Source organism: Dryas octopetala, chromosome 3 (genome assembly GCF_963921425.1).
Source record: "Dryas octopetala chromosome 3, drDryOcto1.1, whole genome shotgun sequence".
Taxonomy (NCBI): Eukaryota; Viridiplantae; Streptophyta; class Magnoliopsida; order Rosales; family Rosaceae; genus Dryas; species Dryas octopetala.
Window position 1 is genome coordinate 14,480,783 of NC_141368.1, and position 16,824 is coordinate 14,497,606.

Consider the following 16,824-nt stretch of genomic DNA (forward strand, 5'->3'; position numbering starts at 1 on the left):
CCACCAACCCAGAGCTCACCATCTCTCTCTCTCTCTCTCTCCCAACTCCATCCACATCCCTGCACACACACCCCTTCCTCTCTTCTTTTTCTTCTTATTCTTCCCCCACCCTCACCTTTTCCCTTATTTTTCTTCTTCTTCCCCCCACCCCGAGCCCATTTCTCTTTCCTTCTCTTCTCCCTCCCTTTCTCTCCAGCAGGCGCCCCCTTCCCATCTCCTCCCCGTCGCCGACCCTCCCCCTGCTTCCCATCGAAACCCACCCCCTCACTTTCTTTCTCTGCCTCACTCTCTCTCCCCTCCCCTCCCCTCTCCATTCAACCTCTGCCACCAGCACCATTGAAACCCATAACCCAAAACCTCTGAAACCCAGAACCCACAAACCCACCCGAAACCCAGAACCCAAAACCCACTCTCCTCTCTTCCCCATTTCCTCCCCACCCCGATCCCTTCTCCACTCACCCTCTGCCACCAGCACCACTGAAACTCATAACCCAAAACCCCCGAAACCCAGAACCAACATACCCACCCAAAACCCAGAACCCAAAACTCACTCTCCTCTCTTCCCCCCTTCCTCCCCACCCAATCCCCTCCCAGCAACAGGCCCAACCCAGTCCTATGCTCTAGGGACTTCGAGTTGCTTCTTTTTCTTCTGATTTTTTCTGCAAAATTATATATTCATCCTTAATTAAAATGTTAGCTGGGAAAGAAACACAAAAGGCACGTACAGATCACTAATAAATGAGTATGCATAAATTTTTTGAGTAAAATTATGGAGTTGTTGTGATTATTCCTTGGCAGTGTCGATAGCTCCAGCCCACCACCTGCTCATGGTTTTGATGTTGGATTTAGCTTCAAATCATCTACGCTCAAACACTCAGAACCCACAAATCCCACCCAAAACCCACTCTCCTCTCTTCCCCCCTTCCTCCCCACCCCGATCCCCTTCCAGCAGCAAGCCCAGCCAGATTTGGCTTTGGGTAATTTTTTTTTCATTTTCTGTTTTTTTGTTGTTATGTAATTTTATGTTTTTGTGGGTTTTTAGTTTTAATCTTTTTGAAATGTTGACTTTTTTTAGTTTTAAACTTTTTAATGATTTTTTTTCCTAAAAAAAAAAGTCTTGATCTTTTTAGTGGTAAAATTTGTTTTTTTTTTTTGTTTTTAAAATAAAAAATGTCCAAATTATCCCTCATTTTAACGGAGATTTTAACTGAGTTGACGGATTGTTCCAAATTAATACAAATCCTAAATATGTGTCCTAAACTAGCACAAACCCAAACTGGTGTTCTAAACTAAGATTGACCCCAAACTGGGTGTCCTGTTTGAAAATTTTTCCCAAAAAATAATAATGAATAATTTAATTTTTCTGATTGCTGCACTCAAAGGGTAAAGTTGGAAATTTATATTTTCTGTAAGCTATACATATAAATATCACTTTTAAAAGTAAATGATTTTAAGTTCATTTTACTAAATCAACTCAAGCTTACAGAGGTGACATAAACGTGAAATGGGGTTGGCCTAGTTGGCTGAGGACAATAGCTTCCTCTGCACACTGGCGTTCGAACCCTCCCCACTACCCATTACTGAAAAAAAAAAAAAAAAATTTAGAGAGAGGTGCCATAAACATTTCAAGCTGGCCCAAAATGTAGTCTTCCAAACATTATTTAGATTTATAATTTAAAAGAGAGGCATAGGTGAGTGTGTTGAGCAAAATTTTCGGAAGCATATAAAATTACCCATTTATCCTTGTAGAATGGTAGTTCGGTCCGGTCCGACCCGAAATGATATTGTTATGATATTAGGAGTTACCTGCCTCCCGCCGTCCCCGCCCTAAGTCCTAACAAGCTGACCAATTGGAATGTTTCCACTCATTTATATTTAAATATATTTTCTTAGCTTCTTTTGTATGTTAATTACACTACGGCCCCTGCCTGCCACCGAAGCCGTGACTCTCTCAGTCTCACTCTGTACTAGAACTAGTAGTAGGGTTTTTAAAACCTCTCCAAAACCTAATCTCTCTCTCTCTCTCTTCTCTCTGTTCAGGTAATTCTCTCACTCCTCGCTTCGTTTTCTTTCCCCTGATTATATACTTAACTCTGACTTTCATTTCCAGGTTTTTTCCTTTTTTCTACTTTTTTATTTTAATTCTGTAATTTATTTGTTTGAGTGTATACATAATTAGTGGCCGCTGTTAATTCTTCAGTTCTCTGAAATCCATTTTTTGATTGTTGGGTTTTCTTAGTATAGCTATTTTGTTATGTGGGTTGCTCATAGCTTTGGTTGCTGTCGCTGTCTTTTGGTCGTTTTCCTGTTTGAAATTCGACACTTGCACACACACATTGTTATGTACATGTATATGTTTTTCATACTCCATTTCCTCAGTTAAGTACCAAAATCTGGCCCATTTAACTTATTTCTAGTCATTATATAATAATCATTCGGTACTTTTTTTCTTAATTGTTCCTTTTGTTTTTTGTTTTTTTTTTTTTCGGGTTGTGGGGGTTCTTTTTGGTGACTGTATGTTTTGCTAAATTGTCAGAAAATGTGGAAAAATGAAATAAATTTGTATTTTCAATTTTCAAATTTTCAAATTTTGAACCCCAGAAATTGTAATTCAAAATTATAATAAAACAAGATTTTATGACCCTTCAAAAGGGAACCTGCTCTTCTTATAGCATTTTTCGTAATGATCTTATCTGGAATACTTGAATAATGATACCACTTGCAATTTGCATGCAAAACATATTAGATCCCCTGTTAGTATATCCATCGTGATTTCTAGAGGGGTTGGGTCAACAATCGGTTTCATTGTGCTGGGGTTTTTGTTGTTCATGTGCAAAAGAAATTATTTCGTAAGTTCCAATATTAATTTTTTTTTCCCTTGTCTTTCTGTGGCAATAAGATAAGATAGTATAGGATTTTACAAATTCTTTTTCTTCACAGTTGTTTATGCTTCCCATATTTACTGATGTGTCTGTGGATTTTGATAATAATAGTACATTCAAGGTCATTTTGTTCTGAATTGGAAGATAAAAGTCATGAGCCATGGTGATTGCTATGATGAGTTATGGTGCTATATCTTTGCAACTTTATTTCTCTGGATGATTGAGGCTGGTTATATATTGCTTAATTTTGGTTCTGTTTTAAAGTTGAGTATCGTCTTCACTGATCTTTCCTTGCTACTTGATTTTTGTACCTCACGTAGATGTTTTCTTTTTAAAATTCTGTTTATTTTAATGCTTACGGGTTAATATTTGTTGTCCAGAGAATTTTTCCCACTAATTGTTAATAATGTGTTCTATTATTAAATATGAAACAGATTTGTTATTAGACATAATTTTGAACATTGGCATGTTGGGTACCAGTTGTGATTGTGAATTTAACATTTTTTTAGTGCCTGTTTTGATTGTTTATGCTAATTAATGTAATTTTTCTGTATTAGATGGTTATTGCCCGTCTTCTCATTGAATATTTTAGCTTACCTATGCAAGTTCTAAGAACTTTCTTTAACAAGGACTCTCTGATTTCAGTTGTCCTACGTAGGTTTGAATTCATAAGGTGGTGAACTTTCTGAATGTAATGCATGCTATAAAGGGTGGCTGGGTTGGGCAAACATTTGCCCTAGCTAAGAACAATGAATCTGAAGGAAGGAAGTCCCGAATTCGGCGGTCAAAGGAGGAGAGGAAGGCAATGGTTGAATCCTTTATAAAGAAGTAATCGCATCATATTCTCTTTTCAAAATTTCTACTATTATAACCAATGTAGTTAGAAAAATCACTGCTGTTGTAACCAATGTTGTTAGAATATATCTACTAAGATTATGGGCGCTAGTAATGAATTTAAACCCTCTCCCAACCCTTTACTTGAGATAATTAAATAGAGAATGAATTCTTATTCTTTTATGAAATTACCTTATATTGGAATTTCTTGACCAAGCATTGCCTCTTGTCCATTAAAATCGTTTTTTTGTACTCCTGATATTAGCAGGATACTGCTTTTGGATATATTAAAGTCACGGGCTGTTTTCTAGATCCATTGCCTCTTGTCCATTATAATTGTTTATTTTTACTCCTGATACTGCTTTTGGATATATTTCAATTATGGGCTGTTTTCTAGATCCATGCTTCTAACCAACTTCTATACGAGCTTTGTTGAAATCTTAACTAAGTTATGCTTTAAGTCATTTATAGGTTGATTTATAATACTTTAACCATTGTGAATTACATTGATCAAAATAAAAATAAAAAATCATCGTGGATTACATAAGCTGGTTGTTAACATGAAGTATAGCCATTATATTCACTTTAAGATTATGAACAACTTTGAATAAATGGTTTATTGCATTTGATTGCCTGCCAAATTGATTAACATATGGTGCTTTTATATATTTTATTCTTGTCCCAAAATAAAAATAATAATTTTATATTGTCTAAGCACTCTTTAGAGACTTTTGTTTTCTTCTAAGCCCAGTTCAATAAACAGGCCAAACTAATAGTAATCTTGTTGCTGCTTAGGAATAAAACATATAATTGTGTATTCTACTTGCTTGCAGGTATCAGAAACTGAACAATGGGAGTTTCCCATCACTTAATCTAACCCACAAGGAAGTTGGTGGGTCATTCTACACAGTACGAGAAATTGTCCGAGATATAATTCAAGAAAATAGAGTGTTGGGTCCTGCTAAGGTTACTGCAGGGGAACAGAGCATTGATCAGTTCTGGGAACATCATCCATTGGGTTCGATTGCTGCAGAACCGCAAAATGCTTTGTCACCAAATGAATCTCAGTTTGTCACCAATCAAAATCAGGGTTCAATTGAAGAACTGGTTTTCACATCTGATGGGCATTCTGTTACTCTTGAACATCAGATGCCTGACAATGGGCGAATCATCAATGGTACTCAAGTAGAGGTGAATAACAAAGAATTTGATGAAGTGAAGAGTACAGAGTTACAAGTAAATGGAACAGTGGAAACAGAGAAGAGTGTTTCTGAAGAATCTGTAGTTTCTGATGGGCATTGTATTGGGCCTGAAGATCAGATGTTTGACAATGTACTAATCATCAGTGGTAGCCAGGTTGATCTGAAAGACAAAGAAACTGAGGAGACATGTACAGAGCTGCAAACAAGTGAACCTTTGGAAGCAAAGAAGAATGTTAAAGAAGTTCTGGAAACTACTAGTTCTAAATTGACTTCTATAGCAACAGATGTAATAGTGGAGACATTCCCATTAAAGCCTGTTACTAGGACAACTGAGAGCTTGGATGGAAGGTTAGGAGAACTAAGAGATTTAACTATATCTACTGAGCACAAAGGAACCAAGAGGATTGAATTAGCATCTGGTGTTGATAGTTCCCAAATGGATAGAGTAAATTCCATGAAGAGCTTGGTGGATGATGAAGTAGTGGTGAACCTTTCAAGTCCATTGGTTGAAAAGAAATCTGGTTCAGTGGATGAGGAAGCAGCAGAAAACATCAGAGATCTATCACTGGATGGCTCAAATTGCTCTACCAAAGAAGGTATTGTGCACGAAATTGGAAGCACCGACCTTAAGGTGAAAGCACCTCGTAATGATGTTCCAACATCTGAGACCTTTGAACAAACCCAGGCGACTACTGGAGCCAAGGTATTTTTTATTAATTGTCATCATTTTTCTCTTAGTTATCAATCATACTTTAAAATTGAAGTTTAAATATTGTCATGTATTTGCAATTTTTCTAATTGATGAATGCATGTGCCCTATTGCATCAATTTTCATATAGTGACAGTGTTATCTAGTTCTATTCATGATGTTATCTCTGCTGTTTGGAATCTTCTTGAACATTGTCTCTTAGATTGATGTTAAAGATTCACTTATAGATACCATTTTGAGTGAAGACTCTTTTTCTCTTTATGTGTGACTGTACTTATTTTTGTTCGAAACATGTGGGAGTAGAATTTCAGCTTGAAACTATTTTTAATGCATATGTACAGGCTATTAAAGCTCCAGATAGCATACATACAAAGAATCTTAATGGTACCAATGGTAGTAGCGGGCTGCCAAAAACCAAAGAGGTGCTTGCGATTGAAGATGAAGTTGATGTGCATTCCAGCAGGAGCTTGCATAAAGGAAGCAACCCAACTTTAGACAGAATTAATCTGTAAGTTTATCTTCTAAATCCTTCTGAGCAACTGAGTGCCTGTTTTTTAAAGTACAGAACTGGGCAATTTTGCATATGCTTATTTAGGTTCATTAATTTGTGTTTTAAATGGTTTCTTTGGGCAGTGAATCATGGGAAAGGGCATCCAAAAAATCTGCAAAACCAGAAGGTAACCCACTTTGGGTTGTATTTAAAGCGTTTTTAGACACCTTTGTGAAATTTTGGTCTGAATGAAGTTGAGAGTATAGTTTCAAATTTTGTTATTGCTGAGTAAACTTGGAGTTCTGTACCTGCAAGAAGAGTAGTTTGTGATTTCACTTTGGTAATCCTCATCAAACTGTGTGATCTTTCATTACATTACCATTTCTCTTTTCACATACTTGACAATTGGCATGGCTCTAACATCGCTGCTTCATCTTTTGTACGACGTTTTAGGTTTTCATTTAATTATCAATCTAATGAAAACTCTCAGAAGTGAATTTCAAACCCAAAACACTTAATCCTAAATCTCAAAACGATGCCATTTTGGATATAAGCAGAATTTAAGATGGAAAGGATCTTTCTTTCACTTAGAAGAACATAGGGGCCTTTAATTAGTAGAATGCAGGGAGCTTTAAATTAGTAGTTATTTTGGATGGTATCGGTCCTTGGTAATGGTATCATAGCCAAGAGATACTACACAAAAACTGCAATCTGTGCGTGAAGGGGGTCACCGGCCAGTGGTGGGGCCGGCCGACAGGGTGGCTGGATGGGTGGGAGGAAGGAAGGAAGGAGGGGAGGGTGGTGTCCGGTTGGGGTGGGGCGGCTGGGTTTGTTTTTATCATAACTGAGGGTACAGTTAGAATGTTCGAAAAAAAAACATTTATGTGGGGTTTAGAAATAAAATATTCGGGTTCTTTAAAATTACCCAACGTAACATGTGAGACTGTCAGTAAGAATAAGGGTGAGAATAGCACCACTCTGAAATTGTTGTTCATAGTGTTCTAGAATATGACATACATGTTGGGGTTATTGTAAATACGTATTGTCTGGGATCACCTCACAGTGAGATGACAGGCTTCACAGCTTTTATGATCTGCCTGAAACTGTATATATAAATATATATATATATATCTACCCATCTAATTAATCTCTACACTCTTCATCTCAATTGAGTGATCATCAAAATTGTACCTAGCTACTCTTTAATTTTATTTAAACTAATGCCTCCATCTGTCAAATTAAATTGACATTAATATGTATAAGTTGAGAATTAGGTACCAATCATAAATGACATTGGTCTGATCAGGTCACTTTATTGTTCATAAAATGTGTAGTTACTAGTTAGAAAAGTTTAATCAATTACAGGTAAATTAATCTCACTAGTTTGGGTTATCCCACCAGGCACCAGCCCTTTTCATTACCTTTTTCTAACTACTTCCAGAAGTTAGGTTTTTCCTTGTTGTAGATTCCCAAATGATGCAATACAACTATATAGGTTTGTGTCATGGTTAATTCAAGAGATTTAATTCGTAGTATTTTTTATAGATTAATTATTGGTCTAGTGGTAATTCTTTCCACAATATTAAAAATGTTACAAATTCCAATCCTCCATTCCCAGATAAAAAAAAAAAGAAAAAGAAAAATTGTAGTCTATTAACTATTTTACTTCATAGTGCGGCTTGGCTTGCCAAGCCAACTAGCCAAGCCAAGCAGGTATGGTAAAATAATTTCATTTGGGCTAAAACCTTTTATTTCAAGTTTAATAATATTATTTTTGGGCCTCATGACGGTTGGCTCACTGGACTCCTCCGGTGTCGGGCCCAGCAATTCCAATAGTTGACTTTTCCTTTTCGATGATGACCATCCTTAATTAGTTTATAAATAACCGTCCCATTTGAAATTTGAGCATGTGCATACATATATGATATATATCATGCATTTATATGATTATGTACATGTATTATAAATTTAATTAAAAATAACAGCCCCATTAATGTGAGAAATACAAATCACCTGGATTTTAATTAAATGCTAATCCAGTCAAAGAACATAATAATCTACTAATCCCTCCTCCCCTTTTGCCGGTCAGCACTTTATTGACTTTGCTTTCCCTAATTAGCAAATTAAATAAAAAATACACAAAGTTATACATAGAAAAAGAAAAAGGAAAACCCTAATATATATATAGTGCTTTGTGTTATGAATCCCATGTCTACCTTTGTGTCATGTATGCATATGGGTTCTTCATATATATATATATATATATATATATAATACATGTGAACGTAAAAAGGGGATGTATAGAATATTAAAAGTATGGAAGAGAAGACACTGTAATTCTTTTTTTTGGCCAAGAAGACTGTAATTCTTAATTAAGCATTAATTTATATCTTTGACATAAGGAATAAAGTGGTGATTAACGAGGTAAGCTTTGGAATGTTGTTGTCTGGTTTTATCTGCATGATAAAGAACTTGCGCATAGGAACTTTGGTTTTATTTGCATGATAGAACTTGCGCATAGGACTTTGATGATGGTTCTCTTACCTAGACCTAGGAGTGAGAGAGATAGATATATTTATATATATATACGTATATATATATATATATCTATCTATTTGGCAGTACTAATGCCATTGTAAATTATTAAACTTAATTGTCTAGTTATGGCATTAGGGGAATCAAATCAATAGGATCACATATGAATTATATATATATATATTTAAACATCATTCAATAGAGTATCACTAATGCATGCACCAATTAGCTATTGGTCTTGTAACTCTTGTTGTATGTCGATCTCTTCTCAATATTAGAAGGAGTTTATGTTCGAATCCCCCACCTCAAAAAAAAAAAAAAAAAAAAAAAAAAAAAAAAAAAAAAAGCACTACAATGGACTTTTAGTGACAAGAGAATTTCTTGTGACTAATGTTACAATCAGCTACAACCATCTATAGATTTAATTATAATTCGTAGGTAAAACCTCAATTGTAGCTAAATGTGTCTTGTTACTACTGTCATGTTTGGGCAAAACCATTCTGGATATATAACAACAAACATGTTTCCGCAACTAAAACCTTAGTACGTTGTTGCTAAAAGTTGCTGTAAATAAATATCTTTGTAGGATAGTTGTAAAACCTTTAGTGACGATGTACTTAGCTACAACATAGTCATGGCACTTTTTGCGACTAACATATTTAGTAATGAACTTATACCTTTACCTACAAATTTTTTCATGAATATCAATATTTTTTTTTTGTAGTGTATATATATTAATATTCAATAATAGCATAAAGTTACCCTCAAAAGCATATGATACAAGTATTATATATAAATAATATACTCTGAAAATAAAATTCTACCCTCATCAGTTTATAAAATGAACAGTGTTACAAACACCTTGATAAATTCAAAAGTTTAGATATATTAGAAAACAATACTTTATTTATTCACATGTTATTCTAAACATTATTTATTTTTTTGTCTACATTAGAAAAAATTGAACTCATGAGTCATGACCTATTATATGCATGATGATAATCTATTATTCACCAATTCTCACTAAGTTAACTCCAAAGCATTATTTATTCTGAACTATTAAGATATGGTTAGATCACTTGTGACAATATTTTAGGAATAAAATTCAAAATATGTGGTGGTGTATTGTCTTTGTGTGTATATAAATAGCCATAAAAAGGGAATATGTTTGTTAGAAATGGAATAAAAAAGAAAGAAAGAAGAAGAGGAACGTGGAAATGAGTTTGGGGTGTGAGGTAATGATTGACGGTGAAAACCAAGCAAGGGAGGGGAGGGGGGGACACTTCACGTGGAAAGATTCAAGATGATAAGGGAAGTTGGTATTTCGTAATCCTAATCCGGACTCTTTTTTTATTTATTTAATATTTTTAATATTTTATTGAGTATAGAAGTACTAGAGAGAGAGAGAGAGAGATCATGCAAATATGATCTGGTAGATGAGCGTATTCAAGGCTCTTATAAGGTATCCTATGCACCGTTTCAAGGGGAGAGAGAGAGAGAGAGAGAGAGAGAGAGAGAGAGAGAGAGAGAGAGAGAGAGAGAGAGAGAGAGAGAGAGAGAGAGAGAGAGAGAGAGAGAGAGAGAGAGAGAGTACATAAGAGACACAAAGATGGAGAGAGAAAGATTTGCTGTTTTATGTGGGCTTCTCTACGCGCATATAGTGGGAGAGTGAACAACATGCACTATACAACCCAAATTATTCCTTTTTTTCATAATTGACCAACTTATATTCCTTTGTGGCTTTGTGTTTTTTATAACTGACCAATTGGTAACTTAAGAAACGGCTTACTAACAGCTACTTAAAAGAGGTAGGTTTCATTTACCATGAAAGGTAAAAGGATTTCAAGAGTGGATGAGTTGGCCGGGTGTGGAAACCGGTACAGTGTTTTATATATATATAGTCATTCGATTTCGATCTCTTCCCATATTAATTTGATTAGGTGAAAAAAATGAGATTTAATATAGAAGATGTATATATGCAAATTGGAATAAATGGCTAAATGCACTCTAAAAATGTTTAAGGCAGAGTCTGATGACACTTTGGTTTTTATGGTTACAAGAGGATCAAGAAAAAAAAAATTATCCCGAGTATGTACATTTTATATTTTAATTAATTCAAGTAATTGACCATTTGTTTTATTAGATAACACTCAGTTTTCCTTTGTCGATCGGAATAAATTTTGAATTCAAAATTTATAAACATTAGTTAATTAATCAATATATATATGTATTTAACTCTCTCATTACAATACATAATGAAGCAACAATAAATATATATACATGTACTATTGAAGTTTTACTCGGATTGTGACTAATGGTGGCTAATTTTGGTTATTTTTTATTTGTAAAAAAGAAGAAAAAGTAAAAAATTTACAAAGGAATAATTAGAAAGTTTTTGGAAAATTTTGGGAGCTCAATGTGATGAATAAGAAGCAAAATGCATATTACTAATTTACTATATTATTGATGGGACATTTAACTATATTCGAGAAGCTGTAGAGAGTAATTAACGTGATTATCTATTAAATTAAGTTCAATTACCCTTTTGTTCTTGTAGTTTAGACAATTTTCTACATTAATCTTTATAAATTTTAAAATTTAAATCAAATTCTTGTAATTTACTTTAATTTGCAGTCAAGATTAAATTTCGAAAATATACTTGATCATGCTAGTCTTGAGCCATTATAATGCTGTCACGTCATCAAAAAACGACAAAAGAGTTTGATGAATCAGAAATGTTGTCTTAAATTGCAAGATAAAGTAAATTATATAAAATTGAGTGAAATATTTTTAAAAAAACAATTCAAACTATATAGATATTAAAAGTATAATTTTGGTAAGGTAACACATATTTAATCTCTATTTTGTGGGAGAAAATTCTAAATTAAAATCTGATACATACTTGTTAATAAAAAAATAAAAAATAAAAAACGAAAAAAGGATCATAAATGCTCAGCATGGAACATTTTTTATTTTTTTTTATTTTTTTATGGTTTCAGAACTCAGCATGGAACATAAACATCGTGCACTGCACAACTTTGGATGAGTGTGGGATGCACGCTCCTGCTTAGCATAGATTAGAACACTTGAGCTTTAGAGTTACCACCTTTTGCCTCTAACGTAAGATTTACGTCAAACATGTAGATCCAAAAAAAAAAAATAATTAAAATAATTAGAAAAGCAAGAAAATAAAAAGGACAAAACAACAGCAATGGCATAAGATCTGATCCATGCAAGGCTTTGCCCCCAAAACACCACGGCTTCTCTTACAACTAGCTATCACATTAATTAACTCACTTACTTTCTTTCTCTCTTTTTCTTTTCTTTTAATTAATTGAGTAATTAAATTACTAATTATATCTACCCCCTTAAATTAATTTATTGCTGGCTCAGGTCCATGATGAGTAACTTACCAAATTCACTACCATATTAACACATTGCCATAATTTTCATAATTAATTGCATATAGCAAAGATAATAAAGTAATTTCAATGGCAAATATACCTACCCTGCCCAGAAAAGGAAAGAACATTCACATGACACAAATGCTGATAAAGCTACCCCAGCTAATCTCTAAACTGCCTAGCTATCTGCTTGTTGGATCTTAATATATTTTTATGACCCAAAAGGACATCTCTTTATTACCCTCCTAGCTAGCTCATCCAATCAGAAATAGAAAGTTGGCCCAAAAGATAAGAAATATTTATATAAAGAAAAAAAATTAATATGCATGCAAAAATGTATTCTTTCTATACAATGTCGGCCTATAAATCTGGGTCATTAAGAATGTCGATTTTAATTTGAAATGTGTGATTTAGATTTATCTTTCAAATTTATAATGCGATTGGTAATTTTTTTTTAAACGATTTAGAACAAGAGGAGGACAATAGTCGAACTTTGACGGACATGACGGACAGGTGGAGCAAGTCATTTTCTAAGAGAAGAAGATAGAATAAAGAAGGAGCAATGACCTTTCTTTCTTTGTCGACTCTCTCTCTCTCCCCATCTATATTACCTTCTAACGCACGCCTTCCCAACTATCTTTAACAGGTTGTGAGAGAGAGTAAGAGAGAGAGCCCTTTACCCTCCGGCCCAAACCATAAATACATAATAGCCCCACTTCACAAAACACCAAACAAACACTTATATATACACATTATACATATTCATATATATTCCACCATCTCCATCTCTCCATCTCTCCATCATCATCATCTTCTTCTTCTTCAACCCCCTCATCAGCTCCACACACCATCACCATGTCCATGTCCATGACTGAATTGTGCCACGACTTGCCTGCTATGAGACTACCCACCCTCAAAATCCCAACCCCACAAACAACATCAGACACAAAACCAACCATATCTCAAGACGAAGTCAATTCCGAGTGTCACACCCCGAAATCCGAGGACCACAAAATTCCGGCCGTCATATCGTGCCCGCCGGCGCCCCGAAAGCCGAGAAGGCCAGCTTCATGCAAGAGGAAGTTGACAGAGCTGAATTTCTTTGAGATCGTCAACCGCGAAGACGTCGACGCCTTTTTCAGATCGAGATCGTTTTTGAAAAGGAGCTGCCGGGCCATGTAAATAATAATTATCAACGGCAGTGCAATACTACCGGTTGTGCCCATCACACGGTTTTATTTTTTATCTTTTTATTTTCTATTTTATATGTAATTTGTATGGTTCAAAAGGTCCCAAATTACGTTCATATTATTTGTATGAATTATTACACGGTCACTACTACTGATTCGATATCAACATGCCTGTTGGTGCAAGATTGTGATCATCACAATATTGAATTGATTTTCTGGGGTGCGTTATATATAAGAGTAATTGGGTGATCGATCAGTTTCTCAGACAATTGGATCTGAATTTTATATGTATATGTCTTCAATCAGTATGGAATTGCTTTGATTTATGTGTTTTTAATTTCGAGTGTACGCATGTGTTTTAATTTCATTAATTTATGCTTAATTTTCGATTTGCGTTGAATTGTTTAAGTTCTTTCTTGTTGGTTCTTCTTGGCTGAACATAGGGACAGTGGGATTAGCAGACTAGTATATAGAAAAGCATGGATCGCGAGAGAGAGAGAGAGGGATATGGTAGATGAGAGGTTGGTGTGTGATCATGAATATTGCTTGTTTTAAATTAATTTGTTATTGGCCGGGTTATTGGAATTAGAGGGTTGATTAAAAGTTGGGTTTGATGGGTTTGTTTGTGGCGTAATTTATTGGTTGGTGTTGTTGAGATGGTTCATCTGTCGTGGGTTTGACATTTTATGTTGAGTGATTGATACGGCTTTGGGATCCATAAAAATGATTAATTAGCAGTTAGCCTTTCTTTCTGTGCTATTTGTGTGTGTGAGCTATAGAGAGAGAGAGAGAGAGAGAGAGAGAGAGAGAGAGAGAGAGAGAGAGAGAGAGAGAGTGAGTTGTACTGTTTAATGCTTTACAATTAATCCCAAGAATGATGCAATATGGGATGTCATAAACTATATATACTAGTATTCCTTGACCCAAAAAAAAAAAAAAAAGACTATACTAGTATTCAATGTGTATGTGTTGTGTGTTTTGTCTCTTTTGACAACTCTAGAAAGATACGTATGACACAAGTTTGACAAAATTTATAAGATCAAGTAGGCACAAATACAATATCAAATATCACAATTCACAAATGATTATTTTTACTCCAGCGGCAATTCCTCTCTTACCTTCTCTTCTCACCACTACAGTCTACAGTAGACCTGGAACTGAACACTCACAAAATTCTATTTTGGATGAAAATTTTCAATTTTAAGTGGAGATTATAAATTTATAATGATACGTCATATATATTTTTAAAGAACATGTTATTCAACAAATCCTTAAAAATCACTCTACATCATTATTGAGATTAGAAACTATGTGAATGATTACATTGAATAAGTAAATATCAAACATTAAATACATTAGCCTCAAGTTTTTTCAAGGTGTAAGACCTAAGGGTGGACACTTTTTGGCCTAAACCTCCCAACCGTCAGAATCGGGTCAAGTCGAGTCAGGTCACGTTAATTTAGAACAAAGAAATTAATGCAGAGTGAAACAAATAGGCTGAACCGAGCGCTGGTTAGGTCATTCAGTTATGAATTATTAGGGTCGGCCCGCCTTTATATATATATATAATTATATGTTGTATTTATATTTTTATAAATATTTTATTATTTTAGATTAGTAAAATTGTAAAAACCCTAGCCCCCTTCTCAATTGAGAGCGCGCTGCCAACGACCCAACTCCTTTCTCGATCTTCCTACTCTTCCTTTGGACCTCCTCCTCTTCATCTCCTTCTTGCCCTTCTGGATCCTCTTGTCTTCAAATTTATGGCGGCCTTCTTGTCCTTTAGATCTACGACATAGTCACCGACCTCCTCTTCAGATATTTGTCACCTAGTCATAAACTTCTCTTTTTGCTAGGGTCAGTAAAAAATTTCAAGATCTGCCATTACAGTGATTGCCTGCCTTAGATTTTCTCCTTCTAACGTCACTGCTAAGCAAACATGAAAACCACCCGACAAATTGACAAACAATCTAACCGATCCGACTTGAATGACCAGGAAACTGATGCTCACCCTAAGTACCATCTTCCCTATTAAAAATGGCATGTGTCCAAGACAAAAAATTTATCGTCCAATTTAGACACATACATTTTTGGGAGACTTAGAGTCCAGTCCATTTTATGAGTCTTTTTTAGAATAAAACCAGTAGTAATTTATGATTTTTAATTAAGTTTTTTTATTTTTCTTCTTTGACGGTGTTCGTATGATTAATCATCTGGGCATAACGACAAGTCACACAAGGTTTAACATCATATTGTTTGGGCCTAGGCCCAAAAGCTAAGCCTCTCATAGGCTTATGGGCTTTTAGGCATCGACTTCCTAGGCCCAAAGACTAAGCCCTTCCTGGGCTCCTAGCCCCTGACCTCTTAGGCTCCGGCCCCCTAGGCTCCGGCCTCATAGGCTCCGACCCCCTAGGCCTTGGCCTCCTAGGTTCTGGCCTCCCAAGCTCAAGCCTCATGGGCCCCCGACCCGTGTCAACTCACTCGGATTCTCAAGACAGGTGACACGTGGCACTCCTACAGTGCAAGTCATCACAGGGGACACGTGTCATCACCGGATTGGTTGACACTCTTCCAAAAGTACTATAAAAGAGGTACTTTCTTGTCACGAAAGGACAATTCAATCAATATTATACTATTCACTCACTCTGCTCATAGATTCTCTGAACACTGACTTGGGCGTCGGAGGAACTTCGGCCGGTACCACACCGGTGCCCTTCCCGCTCACTTTTGTGTACTTGTGCAGGGTGCATTGGATGTTACTCTTTCTTCACTAATCACTAGTCGGACCCAGCTACCCGTTCCTACCCCACTTCGACGTGTCATCCACTCAGTGGTAGGTCAACGGGTCCACGTGGTTTGACTCGACGTTGACTGCTTTACCATTTTTCAGCATCAACAGACAGCTTTATGTTAAGTTTGAAATCTGAAATTTGGGCTCCGCCCAAAATAGCCCAAAATTACTAGAATTAAAACCTGACATGCAGCCTTTACAAAAGCCTATTCTACACCCTAGGAGGGGAAATACCCTTCAAATTGGGGGAGATCTTTATTATAAATTAAAAGGATTTTTTTTATAAATTAAAAGGATTTTATTATGAATTAAAAAAGTTTCTTATAAATTGAGGGACTTTATTATGAATTAAAAAGGTTTTCTTATAAATTTTAAAATATATCCGTTCTTCATCTAAAAACTGTTTTTCTAAAGAACCCAAACCTAATTATCTTTACATTTTTTACCTGGGTTTATACTTCCACTCAGTACTATCACATAACAAAAACAATCCCTCAAAAAATTTTCTCAACACGTTAATTTAGAGCCACCTCATAATTCTAATTTTCAAATGGTGTGTTGTTAACTTAAGTTGTTAGAATGTAAATCATACTACTTACATTGCCAGATGGCAATTAAAAAAAGAGCTCAGGATCTCCAGTTATGATATCATAATGAAATTCGTTGGTCCAAGTTTTAACATGACAAAACAATTATGGGCCATGATAGTTCTCTCTCATATCAATGTGTTTTTTTTTTTGGTAGAACCCTGTCATATGAGATCAATCAAATAAGTATCTTAGACTTT

At 35.2% G+C, this 16,824-nt stretch overlaps 2 protein-coding genes across 3 annotated transcripts; both read left to right on the forward strand.

Annotated features, from left to right (window-relative positions):
• Positions 1 to 1,917: 1,917 nt before the first annotated feature.
• On the forward strand, positions 1,918 to 6,472 carry LOC147291207 (DNA binding protein). Of its 2 annotated transcripts, none has more exons than XM_086237761.1 (5): positions 1,918 to 2,040; positions 3,541 to 3,710; positions 4,550 to 5,621; positions 5,969 to 6,135; positions 6,261 to 6,472. In XM_086237761.1, exons 2-5 carry the CDS (start codon positions 3,577 to 3,579, stop codon positions 6,367 to 6,369), a joined length of 1,482 nt encoding a protein of 493 aa, XP_086093887.1. In that variant the 5' UTR covers positions 1,918 to 2,040; positions 3,541 to 3,576; the 3' UTR covers positions 6,370 to 6,472. The 2 variants fall into 2 exon arrangements, with proteins under 2 accessions (XP_086093887.1, XP_086093886.1); XM_086237760.1 differs by having other exon boundaries at positions 1,937 to 2,040; positions 3,528 to 3,710.
• Positions 6,473 to 12,726: 6,254 nt separating this feature from the next.
• On the forward strand, positions 12,727 to 13,635 carry LOC147291208 (cyclin-dependent protein kinase inhibitor SMR3-like). Its single transcript, XM_086238051.1, has one exon. It carries the CDS (start codon positions 12,912 to 12,914, stop codon positions 13,236 to 13,238), a length of 327 nt encoding a protein of 108 aa, XP_086094177.1. The 5' UTR covers positions 12,727 to 12,911; the 3' UTR covers positions 13,239 to 13,635.
• The last annotated feature ends 3,189 nt before the right edge of the window (positions 13,636 to 16,824 follow it).

Bases quoted from the DNA above. Each gene is read 5' to 3' on its own strand.
- LOC147291207 (XM_086237761.1), top strand. From the start codon at position 3,577: ATGCATGCTATAAAGGGTGGCTGGGTTGGGCAAACATTTGCCCTAGCT. The intron at 5,622-5,968 runs GTATTTTTTATT...GCATATGTACAG, and splicing joins AGGCGACTACTGGAGCCAAG to GCTATTAAAGCTCCAGATAG. The intron at 6,136-6,260 runs GTAAGTTTATCT...TTCTTTGGGCAG, and splicing joins ACTTTAGACAGAATTAATCT to TGAATCATGGGAAAGGGCAT.
- LOC147291208 (XM_086238051.1), top strand. From the start codon at position 12,912: ATGTCCATGTCCATGACTGAATTGTGCCACGACTTGCCTGCTATGAGA.